This window comes from Lygodium microphyllum, chromosome 8 (assembly GCF_053477565.2).
Source record: "Lygodium microphyllum isolate KBCC chromosome 8, Lygodium_microphyllum_v1.1.10, whole genome shotgun sequence".
Lineage (NCBI taxonomy): Eukaryota > Viridiplantae > Streptophyta > Polypodiopsida > Schizaeales > Lygodiaceae > Lygodium > Lygodium microphyllum.
The window spans coordinates 70,186,391-70,205,595 of record NC_141142.1 but is presented as its reverse complement, the minus strand read 5'-3'; the positions used below and the strand labels follow the sequence as shown (position 1 = coordinate 70,205,595).

At 41.6% G+C, this 19,205-nt stretch overlaps 1 protein-coding gene across 1 annotated transcript in view; it reads left to right on the top strand.

Moving 5' to 3' along the window:
* Positions 1-18,240, top strand: part of LOC148032436 (ankyrin repeat protein SKIP35-like) — a 30,930-nt gene extending 12,690 nt beyond the window's left edge. The window contains exon 3 of the mRNA XM_087683106.1: positions 17,099-18,240. Within this exon, the coding sequence (XP_087539232.1) occupies positions 17,099-17,950 (852 nt within the window). The 3' untranslated portion in view covers positions 17,951-18,240. The remainder of the gene's footprint in view (positions 1-17,098) is intronic.
* The last annotated feature ends 965 nt before the right edge of the window (positions 18,241-19,205 follow it).

The following is a 19,205-nucleotide window of genomic DNA, read 5'->3' as shown; positions in this document are numbered from 1 at the left end:
CTTTCTAAGTGTCCTTGGCACCTGTTCTCTACTTGCATTTCGAGCCTGCGTCCTGGTTCAGCTTCTTGGCATCCGTCTTGCTGGCAGCTTCTTTGGTGTACCCTGTACCTGGTTTGTGCGGAGATCATCATATTCATTCTTTCATGTCTTTTCACTCCATTTATCCGAGCATTCATTTTGTTAATTGCAGAGGGTGTACTTTTTGTGTACTTTCTTATCCCTCTTGCTTTCGTACGGTTACTAGAGCAAGGGTCTTGACAACTAAGCTACCGTGAGCACAAACTAACATCTAGTGTCCTAATATGCTTTGGTCATGGAACAAAGGTGGATATCCCTTGATTCATTGGAGTGGGTTTTGTCATCAACATCATTACTACTATTATCATGTCCATCTTTTAGGCTTTTGGGGAGTAGCATAAACAAACTTCACCTTTTTCCATCCATTGTTCCTCTACATATTCCTCCCTGTTGGGCTTCAGTCTAGCCCCTTCATAGCATCCTTTGTTTGATCATCCCAAAGCTAAGAGTGAGGTTCTAATGTGTTTATGATAGCTAGACCCATGTTAGCTTGCCTATTTCATTGTACGTTAGTCTATCATCTCCTAGTTGTGAGCTTCTGTTAGAGTTTGACGGGGATAGAGGAGCTCTGATAATTGCGTATGCTTTTCTCTATCTTTGCATTGTTCAATGTGCATTTTCTAGGGTTTTGCCGCTTATGCTAGTGTTTGCCTAAGTTATCAAATGCAAGGTTTCTGCTTTTAGTTCGATAGTTTTATTGTTTGGCAACAGTCTTTGACTATAGGCGACATCATTTGGTGGCAAGCGATAACATTTATTGTTTAGGCGGCATATCTACACATCCCCTATAGCTGATTTTCTCCCGTTTCTATGCTATTGGTACCAAATGCAGCTTTTTTGGGTGCTTGCGGGTTCTTGAAGATGTCTCATCACTAGTTTTTCTGCTTTGATGACTCAAGAGGATGAGGTCTCTCATCATTCCTCTGAGAGATAGCAAGATTATCGGAGATTTGAGTTTCCCATTCGGACTCCTTGTTTCGAGCGGTCCTCTTCTCCTCCCTTCCTTTATGTTTCCCCAAGGCTTTGTTTATTGGTTTGAAGATGACTTACATGGCACCACTGTTCAAATGCTCGTGCTTCCTACTTTGCCCAAAGAGGACAAATTGGATAGTTCCAACTATTTTCTATGGTCATGTATGGTGGAGTGCATTCTCGACACCTTCAACCTTTGGGAGTTTTCCATATTCCTTGGATCATGGAAGATCTCACACATGGGATATCAATGGATCGTGCCGCTCTCTAGGATTGGCTTAACTCTTGAGCCCAATTCTCTCTCTTTATGAGTTTATAGGATTCTATCTTGGTTCATATTTGTAGATTAGAAGATGTTTGCCCATAGGAGAAAAATCTTCCGATGCTTGATGTTGATGACTCTCCTTCTATGAAGGACCACATCGACAAACTGGAGGATATATTGGAAGAACATGCATCCCTTGGGAGGATGATATCTCCATGATTCTATTGACTTAGTTGCCATCTCCTAGATACGATGTTTTCTACATTAATCTTTTGATATTGAGGACCTAAGATAAGTTTCTTTGAGGGGAGCTTTTATGGCTTGTATTGGAGTATGATGAGCATATCAAAGAGGTGGGGACTAGTGGATCCGGCTCCATAAATGCCTTTACTATAGGTTCAAGAAGGTGAGAGAAGAAGGGGAAGCCCAAGGCGAAGAAACACGAGGACAAGAAGGATGATTCCAAGGATGAGAAGACGCCCAAGTACTCGCATTGTGGGAAGGACACTCATCATGAGTAGTAGTAGTGGCAGAAGTACCCCCATTTGAAGCCCAAGGAGGGATCCAAGGATTCAAAGGCTACATCCACTACCACTGAGTTTTTTATACACTTGCTTGAGGTGGAGGATATGGTGTTTGGTTCTTCTTCTAAGGAGAAGCCTTGGCTTGTGGATAGTGGGGCCTCTTCCCACATGACTTGTAGCTAGGATTGGCTTCCGGACATGAGATCTAGAGGGGCATCTGTCACCATTGGTGACAACTCTTTAGTCCCCGTGCATGGAGTGGGAAACATTTCTTCATTGCTTGATGGACATTCTTCTTCGATCAAAGTTCTCTATATACCAGATTTGGGTTTTAAGTTCTTGTTTGTTTATTGTCTTACATAGCTAGATATTCGAGTCATCTTACCCAAGAATTAGTCACAGCGGAGGATGTATATTCGGGAGTTGCTGTTTGGATAGGTACATAGGAGGGTGGACTCTATACACTCACAGCCCTTGCTACGCGATCTTCCCATGAGCTTGGACTACTTTGGCATGCTCGTTATGCTGTTTAACGGACTTCTCGGAGGAAGATGGTGGAGGGACATTCAGATTTCCCTCTCGTGCACACTCTCTGACCTAGTTGCTTGAGGGGTAAGCATCATAGACAATCTCATTCCTAGGTTGCTACTTGGAGGGCTTCTACACTGTTTGAGTTAGTACATATCGATCTTTGTGGACCTATGGGCATGGTCTCTCTTGGGAAGACCAAGTATCATATGTTGATGATTATTAATGGCTTTAGTTGTTATGTGTGGCCCTATTTCGTGGAGTACAAGAGCAAGGTGTGCTCCCACTTTTGCGAGCGGAAGGTGTTTGTGGAGAAGCAAACCTCTTTCAAAGTTTGTAGTGTCTGAGCAGACCACAGTGGCAAGTTTTGTTCTAACCTATTTTTTGAGTTTTGCAGGGATCACGATTCACCGTATTCGAGTGGAGTATTTCCATCCAAATACACAATCCGAAAATGGTGTGGTGGAGCTTGCCAATTAGACCGTGCTTGAAATGGCCGGATTGATATTGGAGCACATGAGTCTTCCCTCTTCCTTATGGGGTGAAGTAGTGGCTATGCAGTACATATTTGCAATAGGTCACCTTCTTCAGCATTGAAGGATATGACTCCCTACTAGGCTTTCTTTGGGAAGAAACCTTTATTTTTCCACTTTCGCATCTTTGAATGTGAGGCATATGTCCATGTGGACAAGAAGAAAGGGAGGAGCAAACTCAACCCCTTTGTATTCAGCATTCAGCATTCATTCTCAGTCAGTGCAGATTTTCTCCCTTCTTCATCTTATTGTCTCTCTCTTCCCTTCTTACTGTGTTGGTGTTCCTTCTTCTGTTGTGCACTCTCACAACCCAATGGTAGGTTTGTATACACTATCGTTTGTATGAGTTCTCTCTATCTTTCTTACTGGTTTAGATGTGTAGGTACCGGCCGTAAGCCACTTGGGAGACAGAGATTCATATTGATATGTAAACTTAAAGAGAGTATTTAGATGTAAAAGATGCGGTTCAAGTATACCGCAAATTTTATAACATATATTCTACTTCAAATAGTTTTGTTGTTGGTGCATCCCAATCTTAATTCCCTGCATTCCTACCCTTTTCTGGTTCTCATCTAGTTTTAGTTGCATTTTCTGTAATATGTTTGGGTCTAGGTAGCTCTTGTAGGTTCTGTTCACTTTTCTAATGCAGTTTTACAGTTCTTTGTGGGAGTATCTGTCTACCTTACAGTGCTTCATTGCGATGGGAATCCCACTCATACACCTTGCACCCTTCTCCTTGGTGGTGTGAGGAATGCCAGGGTTTACAGAGAAAACACAAGAACTTCATGAACAGGGCTAACAAACTGTGAACTCAGACAAGAATGAAAATGAAGAAGGAATGCGGTAATGAATGATTGATGAATGGAGGGAAGAGATGCAATTGTGTGTGCTTAAGGAGCAGAGCCTATTAACAGCTATTATCTCTTGTAGGAGTGGGCTAAGGGGGAGTGTTGTCCCCCTAGAATGACAACACCTCCAGGTGGATGGTAGCTTAAATGGAGAGATGATGCAATCGAAGGAGGGAAGTTGGCACCGATCAGGGTGAAGATAAAGGATGAGAGATGAAAGTGGGAGTGCACTATGAGGCTTTTATAGAACATTTTGAGCTAGTTGACCTACCAAAAGGTCTTGAGTGTTATCTAAATGAAATAACTGCCATTTAGGGCTTTCTTAAGAGCCAAAATAATGCCAGAAAAGTAGGATGATGTAATTGATAATTCTAGATGCTTAATGGCGTGACAATGCTCTACTGGATGGTGCTCCTGTGTTGGGAATCCAACTTATGCACATTGCACTTACTTCTTGGTGGCTACAATACAGGGAATTACCACCTAGTCTCAAGTTGCCTCACCTATAAAGAAATACTCCAACACAAATCGGAGGCAGTGGCAAAAAAGCGGCCTGTACAATGAAGAAAATGCTAGGGCAGCAGATTGAAGATGGAGCAGATGATGCAAGTGGCTACTGGAAACAGCAAAATGCAGCCTCCTGCTGCCTGGAAAAATGATGGCAATTGCTGATATGATGATGTCAGCTGGTAGGCAGGTTGTACAGCAGAAAATGCAGCCTCTAGGGATGACGCCAGCTGGCTGGTCATGTGGAACAGGCTGAAAAGCTGTTGCCTGCAGCAAATGCAGTAGTGTGGAGTTCTGGGACAGGTCACCTAGGGCTGAGGATGAGCTGGTTGTACCATGAACTGAAGTATCCATACAAGGAGGGGTGCAGACAGCAGTGGAAACTTCGCATTAGCGATCTGCAAAACAAGGATCGGCTGAGTGGAAGGGCAGCGTTCTATTTATAGATGTGGATACTCCTAGAGTTTTGGTGTTGGCTTATGAAATACCAAAAATTGGGTAATCTTTTAATAAAGTTTGGAAATTTGAGTTTTTGGGATATTTTAAAGAGCTAATTAAGTTTTGAGTTTGTAATGCACCTTTTTAGCTTAACACCCCTTTGAGCCCCAAATTCAAACCTAGGAGGGACTGCAAAATGAATAGCTCAGCCCATAATGACCTCAAGGCATCCCACCCCAAAGTAGGCAAGGCATCGGACAAAGGATGCATGTCGGTTGCCTAGTGGTCTACCAAGACTACAACGGCAATGGTGTTTAATCTTACCTCGGGAGCCCAAAAGGCCACCCTAGAGAGGCCAAAGCATCGGACACAAAGGGTGCATGTTGGTTGCCTAGTGGCCTACCAAGACTTGCGAATGCGATTTTAAGTATCCTATTTTTTTGGGAGTATTTTTACCCATGGGAGAAAATAAGGGATGGTCAGATCCAACATCACTAAACAGAGAAACTATCCCAACCACCTATGCAGGGTGTTGGTGATCATGAAAATATAGAAGTATATGCCGTATGTTGCCATATGAGAAATTGCCATGTGAGTTGCCACAAATATGGTGGATCCAAGTTGACCACTCTTTGATGAAGGAAAAGAGGTAAATATGCATGTATATATGCTCCCAAAAACACAATGCCAATGTATAGGGCAATGCAAAGTGTCATGCTCAAGCACAATGTGATGCAATAGTGTTACTTGGATAGTGTTTCTCTTTGATAGGGGATTTTTTCACTTGTCACGAGCACCTTTTTATAATCATGATCATCAAGATGCAAATGGATGATTATACAAAGTACATATATTATTGAAGAAATGGTGAATGACCAAAATCTTGTAAGCACGAAGAGAAGAAGTCCCCCTCCCCCCTTCTTAGACGATGGAAGGGAAAGCTATGGGGACTCCCTCTCCCTATTAGGCTGAAATAGAAGGGGGGGAAGTACCCATGCTGATCTGTGGAAGCAAGTATTGAAGGATCGGTTTGTTGACAAGCTTGGTTAAGATATTTGCAAAATTGTCGAATGAAGGCACAAACTTTAGGCGGATGGTACCTAGATTAACTTGCTTTGGTGAAATGATAGTGCACACCAACATGATTTGTCTTTAGACTGATAATAGGGTTACTAGCGAGAGAAACCCATTCATTAAGTCCTTTTTTTTCCTTAATTCCTTTTGGTTTCACACTTATAATTTCACATTTTGGGGTGCCACTTGAGATTGCGTAGTGCCTATGAATAGGGCAGAGTCTCTCACACATTCTCTGACACACACATTCATTCTCTCATCATCCACCATTCTTCTCCTCTCCTTAGCCTCTCTGTTTTGCTGTTCACACCCCAACTTGGAGGACATTAATCAAGTCGCACAGCTGTCCACATCCTTTAAGTTGGCTGGTGACAGATTTCACCTTGTTGATGACTAGATTTTTTGCAGATTTGACGATCATTTTTGTGGCTGATCTCTTCTCTGGTGATAGACATGGCTTTTGGCGGAGGATTGACTTGCATTTTGTAGCTCGCAATCATCTTGATGTTGCATTTCAATCTGCCGCAGGTTGCCTTGCTATTCTTCATCCCCTAGAGTGCGGTTTTTGCTGGCCATCACAAGAGGATTGTGTTCTGTTACCCCTACAACTATCCTTCACCATTCAACATTTACTTCTATACTCTATTATCTGGAGGATTGGGTTTTGCTCCTTTCAGTGTGCAAATTCCCTTCAGGTGTTGCCACCTGATTAGCCAAGACAATGTGGTCATTTCAAAGCTTTGCTCCATTGTATCGACATGATTTGGTGTTTATCATTCTTTCTTCTTCTTCTAAGTGTTCTTCTCTTAGTGTTTGTTGGTAGAGAAGGTAGCCATGATCTCTTTTTTGCGTCTGGACCATACAAGGGGAGTTGTGTCCAAGGAGAAGATATAACTACCATGAACATTGGGTGTTAGGATCACCAGCCTAATCAGAATTATTTATCATTGCAAAAGTGAATTGGTATCATGGTATAAGCCAAATGAATAAGTACACTTAACATATCTCAAAACATGCAAGCAAGCAATTCAATGTGACATTTTAGATGCATTGAAATATTGACTGAGCAAAGAAACAAAATATGCAAGATCAGGTGTAGTATGAATCAACCAAAGAAGTTTCCTTACCACAGATTGATAGGTGTGCTAATTGAAGGACTGGTTATGAGGATCCTTAGAAAGCTTCAAAGATCCCATTCCCATGTCTAACAATTTCCATGCCCAAGAAATAGGACAACCAATCATCTCAAATGTAGAGCAAAGCTTAGCCTTTATATTTGCAATGGCTTTAATCAAAATATGATCAACAGAGATTGAAGGAACTTATCCATTTTATGAAACAAGGGACGTGATGCTTGCTTCAACCCATAAAGAGTTTTCCATAAGCAAAAGACCTTGTCTTCATGGTATGGAAGAGAAAACCCAGGCAGTTTCTCCACATAGATTTCCTCCTCCAAATAACCACTCAAAAAGGCATTTTTGACCTCCACAAGTCCTACTAGCATCATTTTTCCTTTAATGTATCGTATGTGATGCAGGTCACGTGAAAGGGATTTCCATAAACTTCTTTATAACAAGAACATAAACAAGGAGGAATTTCAAACCTATTTAATACCCTTCTAAGTACATTATCAACCCCTTTTATATACAATTGGTCGTCCATAAGCGTGTATGACTTGGCTTTTCTAACGATTACTTATCTTTAGTACTTATCAACCAAAGAATTCAATTTACGAGTTTTCAAACATTCTTCCATCAAATGAACACTATCTTTGCCTTCATATCTAGGACTATCTATCCTCATGGTAATAACATAACCTAACAGAGCATTTTTTGCGAGCTCATGAGCTCTAGTGTTATTTTCTCTACAAATATGCCACATTTCAAACTTCTATAATTTCTTAATTAACCCTTTTGTCTTGAACAACCAGTCTCTTAAAATCTCTATGTGAGCTTTCCAGACATTTTGGACTTGTTTGATTACCAACATAGCATCCCCTTCTTTCTGTATCCCATACACTGCAGAACAACCAACCATGATGAGCGGCTAAGGCTAGCAACAAACGAAATGAAGTCAGCCACGCAGTCGGTGCAAAGTTTCTTCATATGGTTGTTATAGGTGCTGGCCCACAAAGGTTAATGTGAATTAACCTAAGAGGCCCCTTAGCTCTACGAGTGAGCTATTGAGTATATGGAGTGCGGTGTTGTTTCCCTAATTGACAAGCTTTATATAAGTCGTTGGACAGTTTGAGGCATGGAAGGCCTTCAAACATCTAACAACGGGACAACTCATAAAGAGGGTCATATCCAAGGTATGTGAAGTGAAACCAGCCTTCCTTCTCGGATAGGGTGGTGATAACCTGATTTAAGAGTTAATTACAGCAATAAATAAATGCACATAAAATGAAATACACACTTTACCATAACATTCTTCGACAGTAGACTCCCTGTTGGCCCCAAAATTGGCGCCCCTTGTGGTATTTCTTTAGCTTTCATTCAATTGGAAGGAGTACAACTTGAGATTCTTCAATCTCCTCCTGCTAACCAATTGCTCTTGCTGTCATAAATGACCAGCAAGCCTTTTGGGTCATTTGCGCCTTGATTCATCCATGACTTCTTCTCCAATTTGACCCATTGGCTGGCCAAATGCTGCCCCAAATCAATTCGGGATGGGCTGGCTCTTGAAATCCCTTGATAATCTTCAATTATCAGCTGCCGATTTCAGTTCCTTGAGCCTTCAATCTCTGGCACGGATCCCAAGGTGGCTGTTGAACCGTAATTTCTGTTGTAAATTAGGGTTTACTGCAGAAATTATAGATCAGTCCACCAAAAATGGCTAAGATCTCCTCCGAATGGCTAAGAATTGCTGAGAATGGCTGAGCATAGGCTGAAGGAGATGAGAGAATGCTGTAGAGAGAAAATTCTGAGATTTGTCGTGAAGAACTGATCAAAATCAGTTGCTGCCCTGCTGTACCAGCCCCAAACGGATGCACCAACAACAATAGGAGCATCAGAGGCTGTGATCTTCAGGAGGAAGTGCATCAGCAGCAATTGTCAGCTTCCCAAGGTCAAGAATATGCAATCTCCATCACCAAAATGGTCTCCAATGGTTGGGAAACAGCCCCAAAAGCTGGCAGCAGCAGTCCAACACCTCTTCCCAACAGCTCCAAAATGAAAAAACGAGATTTTCCTCTCCCTTCAGCCCTATTTAGCCTTTCCCCCACTTGCATGGGAAAGTTTTGCCAAGTGGCAGCTTTCTTAATCCATTTTCAGCAATTTCTAGCCATTTAATTAATTTTTAGAATTAATTAATTTTGAAAATTAATTCAGCCCTTAATCCATGCCCAGAAAATTGACCTTGCCCATCCAAAAATTAATTGGCTAGGCCATTTGCAACCCAAAGTGGTCCCATGCATTAATTGACCCTTGGACAAGTATTAATCCATTAATTAATGCCTAGTCCCTAGTGTCACCACTGACACTTAATGGCCAATTAATGGTCCTAGGGGCAAACTGACACCAAAATTCACCTAGAAACTAACAAGTGTAACTTGTTACAACTTTTGCCTTTGACACCCATCTTTTACACAGGGTCCTTCGGCCTTCAATTGTGAAAAAGTAGCTTGCACCTCACATGTGCATCTTTTAATTGCACATTTGATTAATCCTTTAATCAAATGTCAATTAAACATAAGCAAAGCATCAAATTTTCACGTCCTCGTGACATGAAGTGCAAGTTCCAAAGATGCTCATTATTGATAGGATCCCTAGTAGTGGCTAGGGCATGAAGTTGATAGAACTCAGAGTCCTTCGATGTTGATTGGGAAAGAAAGTATGTCATGCATGTACCTTAGTGTGAGCAATCGCTAAACTAGTCATAGTATAGTATCAATGATGTTCATTCTAGTCACTATAAAAAATGTTGCTTGCCCCAATCGGTAAAGCTGTTAGGCGGATAAGAGATGCATCCCAAGTTGAGGGACATAGTAAATATTGTTCAATGAAGCAAGATCAAGGCTTGTGTTAGTATCAAACTTGATGTGATTGAGACCCTAGATCTTGGCCAAGGAGTTATTCTCACATTGGACATTCCTAGTTGCAAGGGCTCTTGATATAAAGATGTCATTGAGTGGGATCATGTGAGGTGTAGCTTCATTGTCCACAATCCAAGCAACTGGAGAACCATAAGGTCGTGTAGGGTAGGCTTTTGTGGTCGCCTAAATGGATGGCAAACTCACAGGTGTGGACTAAGTTGGCAACCTTAGATGTCTCTATAGAGACGAGGTGGACTTGAGGATGAAAGTGTCAGAAGTGGTGCAGCAATGGAAGCATAGATAGGTGCTGAAATAAATTGCTGAACACAAGATAGAAGAAAAAGAAAACAAAGTTTTAAAAGAATACTTAAAAGGAAGATAACTTAGAGATGTGCTCGAGAAATGGAATCCATATACCAAACATGAGAATGATGCGTACAATAGTGAGTCAGTGGTTACATGGGTATCGGCATTGGCTCCTCTCTCCAATAAGAAGACCACTTGAAGAATGATGATCACTGATTGAGAGGAGGAGGAGCCACTGAATAAATAGGCCCAAAATATGCCAAATATGATAACTAGTCAGCCAGCAATAAATTCCTAAATAATCACTACTATGATCACCAAAAAATGCCTAAAATACCGAGTAATGTCAAGCATAGCCCAAACTTACATATGAGCTGACTAGATTGATAACACATTCTCTCAGATCATGGGTGATTTGATATAATACAATGATACAATGATAATAATATACAACAAAGAACCACTAGAGTAGAACCTTGGATACCCAAGTAGTGGGTGATCAAGCCACCACCAAGGTGCCTTGGAGAGAACTTGAGATCAATGTCAATTGTACCAGCTCTTGAAAATAGAGAAGAGTCATAACAAATGTCTATCAACAATGTAGCACACAAGACCATTCTGTCAAAAATGTCTTTGAACATATGTGACCATGGATTCCCTGCCTTTGGCTAAGACTGCCAAAGTGTCCCCTCAAGTGAGCTCAAGACTAGGAGCCAATCTTGCTCATTGTTAAGGAACAACCTAGCATGAACTTGGATGCCAATCCCAATCCTAGTGTTTGAACCTACCAGACGTGCAGTTGATTCGTCAGAAACGTCCATCTCTGGAATTTGTGTACTTGTATACTGATATAGATGAGGCTCGGCTACCCCATCTCACCACCCTCTCACACTCCCTCTCTGGTACTAGAGAGTTGTGAGGGATGATTACATCACTTGGACTAGAAAGCAAGTGAGAAAGGGGCAAGCAAACCCTTCCTGTAGTCTGAAGAAGTGAATCCCTTCTGCTTCGCAGACTCCTCCTTGGTAGGAGGATTGGAGTTGGAGTGTGAGGAAGAGGATGACGTGTTAGAGGAGTCCGTATCCCGATTCCTCTTCTTCGCCTTTTTCTTCCATGAGGCTGTTAACTCCTTGCAGTCCTTTCACAAGTGGCCCTTCCTACCACAATGATAACACTGGGTCTTAGACTTTTTCTTTCTTTCTGTCACCTCTCTTTGAAGCTATAAAGGCCTTAGTAGAACATCCATAATGAGATGAGAGCCTCCCTTGTAAGCGCAAAGATGTCTCATGCTCAAGTGGCATTGAGGACATTTGTGTAAAGCTCTCAGGTGTAGAGGATGTCTGTGCCCTCGAAGCATTCACCACTCTATCAAACTTCGAGGGGAGCTTGTAGAGTACCATGCCTACTAGATGTGCCTCTAGAAGGGCAGATTGCATGTGTCGAAGCTGGTCATGTACCTATGTAACACAAAGCAAAAATGATTGAAGGGTATTCTTGGACTCAAACTCCTTTGCTGAAGCTGTCCATAAAGGGTCACGACACGCATGGGGAAAGGTACCTCCTACAACATCTGAAGCTTTGACAATATTTCTAGTGATGTTCTACAGGAGGTAACTGTCATTAGAACTTCTTTAGAAATACACCAAAGTAGTGCAGAATATGCACCGATATCGTTCCAATCCCATGAAAGCACAGCCTCCTCATGGTTGTCCTCATCAAAATCTTCAGGAAGAGGAAAAGGATGTTGAGGCCAAGGAATAGCTCCACATACAATGTACCAAATCTGCTTTTGCACAAAGCAAGCTTTCATCATAGCACTCTATGTAAGATAGTCTGGTCCATGTAACCTATCATTTGTAGAAGTGCAAGGAGGAGCCATCTGGAGAGGAGAAGAAGAGAAGATAGAGGATAGAGGGTATATGGAGAGAGAATATAGCCGAACCAACAGCAGAGCCTTCACAAAATGAGAGTTCACACGCAATGCAACCAAAAATCTAATAAAAAAACAAAGGCCAACTACTGCAAGATGAGGAAAAACCAGTCAAGAACTGCCAAAAACAGCAAAAATTGCGTGTACAAATAGTTGCCCAGCCGTGGTTAGGGGCAGAAAACCAAAAACGCAAGCTGGTAGAGCATTGAATGTAGCAAACTGACGATTGCAGGCTGAAATCCAAGTGCAGGCTGAAAACGTAGGTTGCTGGTCTGAAAAACGCAAGCCTGATCAGCAGGAGGAAGAAAGACCTATAATCAGCAGAAAAATCGCAGCAAGAACCAAGGTCTTGCACTCTAATACCATGTCAAAAGTGGTGCAGCAATGGAAGCATAGATAGGTGCTGAAATAAGCTGCTGAACACAAGACATAAGGAAAAGAAAACAAAAGAATAAAAGAATACTGCAAAGGAAGACTTAGAGATGTGCTCGGGAAATGGAATCCATATACCAAACATGAGAATGACGTGTACAACAGTGAGTCAGTGGCTGCATGGGCACCAGCATTGGCTCCTCTCTCCAATAGGAAGACCACCTGAAGAATGATGGCCACTGAATGAGAGGAGGAGGAGCCACTGAATAAATAGGGCGAAAATATCCCAAATATGGCAGCTGGTCAGCCAGCATTTGATGCTGGTCAGCCAGCAATAAATGCCTAAATAAGCACTAATATGGTCACCATAAAATGCCTAAAATACCCAGTAATGTCAAGCATAGCCTAGACTCACATATGAGCTGACTAGATTAATAATAGAAAGTCCATTCAAGGTCATGGAGACTAGTTGGACATGCCCTTTGGAGTTCAAAACGGTGTCAATTGTGATGGTTGATTGATATTGTGATTGTGAGATTGCCACCACCTTGCCTCCCTTGTTGGGGGTTACCTTGAGATTGAGGGGCAAGGTCTGATCTTGGTTTTATTTAGGTTGTGTGCCTTTAGCCTTTGAGCGACACTCACCATTAAAATAGCTAGCCTTTTGATAGTGTTTGCAGTACTTGTTTTTCTTGGATACATTTTGCCACTCGAAGTTTGTAGGTGTAAGTGGAATTTTGGGAGTAGACTTTGCATTAGCTCAACTATTGTTGAAGCATTTCGGGCTTTCCAAGAGCAGACAACCTTTGGAGGAGCAAAGCAAGGGTCTAGTTAGGGTTTTAGTCCTTGGACTAAGTCCCGCAAATTCTATGAATCAAGTATATGTCTCATCAAATCTAATCAAGTGGTGTAATTAGACATGTAAAAAAACTGAGTCTTATCAACGATTGTGTTCTTGGCAAATGCGGATGAGGAGCTAGAACTGAGATGTTGTGTAAGAAGGGTAAGAGGGGTAAAGAGAGTAAGGTGGGAAGATGGGCAAGTAAGAATAGGAGTAGAGTTTCCATAGGGTGTTGAAGGAGGAGGCATTGGAGCCCAATATCCTTGTCCAACTATCGACCGTGGCACAAGTACATAATCAGAAGGTCTAGTAGGTAATGCCATGCTGGCAAATTGTGGTATCAAATGGTCAACGCTCAAGAGGTGAAATGTGTGGTTAGGTAATCCATGTGAAGAGCATCCCAAACGTGTATGGTTTGTAGGATGAGCCTCCACCATTGCCAAACCTCCACACCTGGGTGTGCAAAAGCTGAGGATCTATAAGGAAAGGATGTGCCTATGTTTGAAGATCTCCTAGTGTAGTTTGTGGTGTAATAGTGATGGGTGATGTGAATGAAGGTGTAAATGAAGGTGTGGAAGCAATGGAAGAGGAGGGCAAGATTTGAAATTGAGGTATCGATGTAATGGAAGTGAATGCATTAGATTGATCTTGAGAATTAAATGATGGAAATTGAAATATAGATGAAGAAGGAAGTGAAGGTGAAGAACCAATATCAAACATATTAGGAGGTGAAAAACTTAATTAAGGAAGACTTCAAAAAAGAATTACTTAATTTTTCCTTATAACCACCTTTTCTTTGTTGAGAAACCACTTCTTCAATTTACACACATCATTTAGGGTTTCGCACTGATAGCCCCAAATAGGGTTGGTTTCCACATTTTGGCTGCTTTTTTAGTGGGTGTCCACTTAGTGGTGCACCACCCTAGACAACTTATCCCTATAAATAGGCAGCCACTTCATTCATTCTTCACCACCACCACCGCCACCACCTCAGTCATTCTTCACCCCTCTTCCTTGGTCACTTCCATACTCTTTCCTCTTCACTCCACTGCTGCCCATACCCCTATTGGAGAACATCGTAGTTCTTGGTCACCTTTCCTCTTCTCTTGTATTGGGGCCTTGCTCCATCACTTAGGTCGTGTTGACCTCTTCCACTCCCTTTAGGCCTCACTGGTTTTGCATTTGGTTGTTTGGATACCTCCTCCACATCTGGCATCACCTTCCCTAGCTTGGTGTCATGATCTTTCTCCTTGGCGTCACCCCATATTTGGCATCAGTTTCTACAGCCCCATATACTTGCGTTTTTGGGTTGATAGGCCTTCACAGGCTGTGTTTACCCTCGTGGTGGCTGTCCCTTCATCTAGTGTCATCATCCCTCCCTTGGCGTCAGCATTTGGGCTGCTCTCCTCGTGTTTGACTGCTTCAACACACTCTAGGATTTGCGTTTTGCTGCCCTGGCTCATCTCCCTAGCATTTGAGGATTGCGGTTTACTCCCTCGACAGTTGGTGATCGTTTTCCTAATCTTTGACGGCATTAGAGGATTGTAGTTCACTCCCTCGATAGCTGTCCTTCACATTCCAGTGATTACTTCGATAGCCCATTGCCCAAAGGATTGTGTTTCACTCCCTTCACTGTGTAAATTCCCACAGGTGTTGCCGCTTGATTCAGATAGGAGAGCGTAGTTATCTTCTAAGCTTTGGCTCTGTTGTATCAGCTTTTTTTTCTCATAGCATGATTCAGTGCATCATCATTGTGTTCTTGTGTTTTTGGGTTTTTCTTCTCTCTCAATGTTTGCCGCACACACTCTATGTTTCTCCCCGCAAATGCAACTCTCTCTTTGGTCTCTTTGTCATTTTCTTGACATGGTATCAGAGCATATCTATTTTTTTCACATTCTTGTGTTAATACACAGAAACCAGTCCTCTTTGTGCTTATCCCATAGCGAACATACTGAAATTGATCTTCTTCATAACTAGTTTCAGAATCTTGCATCAATCTAGGAGCAAAAGAAGAAGGAACTGTAGTAGAAATTTGTGTAATTTGCAATGGGATAGATGGATTAGGTTGGAAGAAGGGTACATACTGGTACATACTTGATGTTTTATTCTCCAATAGTGGGCCAGCCTAGTTGGAGGCTCCAACGATCCTGCAACATCTTCAAACTTATGCACATCATCTATGGAAAAGAGTCAGTGTTACCTTCGATAAGTCGTTGGGATCAATGGGTAAGAATCAAGTCATCCAAAGTAGTCAATGGTATTTCCACTTGTGTCGGAATCTTGAGGAGCAAGCTTTGTGTGCCACTCTTGCTTGGTTCTTGGCGTAGGTTGCTTTAGATAAAGGTACCAACTTAATGGATACTTCTTTTCCCGTCCGAACACTTTGGGATGAGCTAAATGCTCCTTACACTAATATGATTCTCCCATGGGATTAGGTTATTTAAGATTTAAACAATTTCAATACCTTATTTTGTCAAAGGAATTGGGTTTTAAGTTGCTTTTGGGATAGAATGACATACTTTTATTGTAGCGCACCTTAAAAAATCTTAAGGTTCCATTTAGTACTGTATTTTATCGTACCATACCGTACTGTATTTTTCATACCTATCCCGAAATGCAGCAGGCAGCCTTTGAAAGCAATCAGCAGCTGGAAGTGCAGATCTGGAGTTTGGATCAGGCTAATCGGAGGCAGTGGTGTCACAGTGGCCTACATGACAAAGAAAAACCCATGGCAATAGGCTGAAGATGGAGCAGATGATACAGGCGGGGGACCAGGGGGTGGGAGACTAAGGTGGAGATGGAGGATTTCTCGTACAGTGCAACTATTGTTAGGAGCAATTGCGATGTGATGATATCCACTCTGTAATATATCAGTTATGCTAAAGACCAAGCTCACTGGAGAATTTCAAACTGAAATTGGGTTGAATGAATCCTTTATCCATAAACTGTATCAGTGGTATGATCTTCTATGCATTTAGACTGTACATTTCATAGACAATCTATTTCATATTCTGCAATTTGGTGTTGAGGTCTGAATCCATGCACTCATTCAAATGGCTTGGGGTGAGATAACATTACGAGGAAGAGTCAGGGGATGATTCTGGATTGGATCTTGTTCACCTTGCTTTTTCTGTAGGACCGTAGTGCCAAAACATTCTCCTCTCGGTTCGGTCGTAGCCAAGCCTATTTCCATAACACAAATTGTTCCATGTGTACTGGTTTGAGATCAGCAGGTCTGATCAATTTGAAGACTTTGAGATGAGAAATTTGGTCTTGAGATTGGCAGGTCTGATCAATTTGAAGACTTTGAGATGAGAAATTTGGTCTTGAGAATTACATGTGACTCTTTTAGAGATCAAGGAACCACCATTGGTTTACTTTCCAATCATGAGATCAAACAGTCAGTTGAAACAGACGTGCATCAAGTAACTGAGTATGGAATCCCATTTAAGCATGTTCTAGAATCTAGATTATGGTCAAGAAGTTAAACAGTTTTCAAAGATTTTTGTTTCCAATATTCAGCAGTCTGATTGAACCAAGCCTCTGAGGCTCCTGGATCTTCTTGTGGCTGTGCATGCTAAAGTGGAAAATCCTTCACGTTTAATGAAGTCTTACCAATCAATAGCTTCTGTGAAGTAGAAAACTGTGGCTGTCCATGCCAAATAATTTTGGCTAGCTAAGGATTTATGATCCAAGTATCACCAAAAAACTTGTCAAAAACTAGTGGAAATGGTCAAAGTTGGTTGGTTTGTTTTTAAGTAGTAGTGTTACTTCTCCTTTGAAGAGCTTCTGTATGTCTGAAGGTTCAGAAAGATGTGCTTACTAGCTAATGTTGGCTATACTTTTCAGATAGCTCAAAGAAATGGAATTGAGGTAGATGTGGATTTAGCATTGGGCTTTGCATCACATTATTGCAAGATTAGTACCATGGAATGCCTTGTGAATGATGGGAATGCTGCTGCCTTCCTGGGCCCATTAATGCGAGCTGCAGACCGAGGCTGTATGCAGGTGGTTAAATGGTTTGTTGACAAAGGATGCAAGGACATGGAGCTCTGTCTTGCACTTACAGCAGCTGCATCGGGCAGTAAAATTGAAATCACAGACTTCCTTTTAAAGCATATACCTCAGCATGTTCTACATGTTTTAAGCTTGGATATTTTGAAGGCAGCTGGGGAGCGAAGTACTGGTTCTTTTACAGGAATAGCTTTTCTTCTACAGTCTGACTTTCTTCGGAGCCCAGAGGCAACTTATGCAGTTGCGGATAGCGTGTCCAAACTGGGGGATGAGGCTCTCTCTTCAGACTTGAAATCATTTTTCAAAGAGGATTGGTCAGAAGAGGCATTTCATCTAGGAAGAAGGGTGGGAGAAGCACACCACTTGAATGCAATGAGAGCCATCAAGCGGGGTTCATCACCTCTTCAGTTGCAGGATCTTCCTTTACAGCTCCAGGCTGCCATAGTCTATGTCCCTTTGTATAAAGAATGTGCCAGTACCTGTGGTGTTTTGCTTTCTCAGCGACTTAGAGGTCAACTTGTGGAGGCTGCTGTAAGGCTTGCAGGAGGCACTGATTACTCAATAAGTACTATATTGAGTTTCAACAAACATCAGCTTCTTGGCATATTAGAGTCAAGATTGCCATCATTTATTGTTCACAATACTGGCTCCAATTTTTTGCCTAAGGAACACCATGAGAGTACATAATGAAGATAATGGCACAGTCTGCCCACAAGGTATGAACTGTGCTCACTAGGTACAGCCGAAGCTGAAGAATAAATATGGCTGAACTGAAAAAGGTCTGCTTATAAAAGCCCACGAGCAAGCAGCAATGTTTAGCTAGTTCTTTCCACTTCAAGCACCATGTTTACACCTTTTAAAACTCTCTTCTGTATCTTACTGCATGTTCAGACTTGGATTTGGAAAAGGATGGCTTACTCATCAGGGTTTGTTGTAATGGACATACAGAGAAGCCAATCTTTAGTACATTGGTTGTATATCAGATCTACTAGCCCATCATAATTGGTACAAGTCATAATCTAATCCAACTTCTGTGTAAAGGTTTTGGTGCCATGTTTTTCCCCAGCAAGAGTTCGGTCTAGGCATGCAGGTGATAATGCCAATTGTCAATTCCTCTTGGTTTGTAAAGTGTTTTGTGGAAGCAGAAAGATGAAAATGTTGAAGTACAATGGACAGAAGCAGTAAATAAATGACACCTTCTTTTATGCTTAAATTTTATTACCTATTTCCAGAAAGTTGTATTTGTATTCTTGCTATCTTCTAAGGAACAGTCAGTCCAAATATTCTGTCAAGCTTGTAGGGTGCATTTCATTTTGTTTATTGAATGTGAATACTAAAATAGATCAGTCACTTCAAATCTCAATATGGTTGTTGGAGAACAGCGTTCGTTTTTTTTTTGTTGAATATGAATACTAAATAGAATAGTCACTTGAAATTTCAAAAGGGTCGGTTAGTCCCAATTTTTGAGAGCAAGCTGTCCCACAAGGACAGGCCTCTATTTATTAGGTTGCACTGTACATGCTTTTTTGATGGTGACAAAAACGTAGGGGTTGGAGAGCGAATACTATGGTAGTGATAGTAACGAGTCCCTGGGTTTTCCCTCCTCTAACAGGTTTTTTCCCTCCGGCTCGTACTCTCTCTACTCTTATTCAATGGTGTACTCATCTTTTGTGTATTTTCATTATCTGTAATAGAGCTGTGAGGCTTTGCCTGGCTTCCTATTGCTCCTTTAATACTCACGTTCTTGCTTTGCCTACTTGCTGTTTTTAAATCCAAATTTTTTCCCGGTTTGTTTTTGGTATAGGTGCAAATGATATCAAAGTGCTAAATCCTTCTCGGTGAGCTTAGCTTTTCTTCATGCAAATTAGGTAATGTTTTTGAGGCATGCTTCACAAAAGGTATGCATTTTGGTTGGGTTTTGGGCTTAGCAAGAAATTTTCAG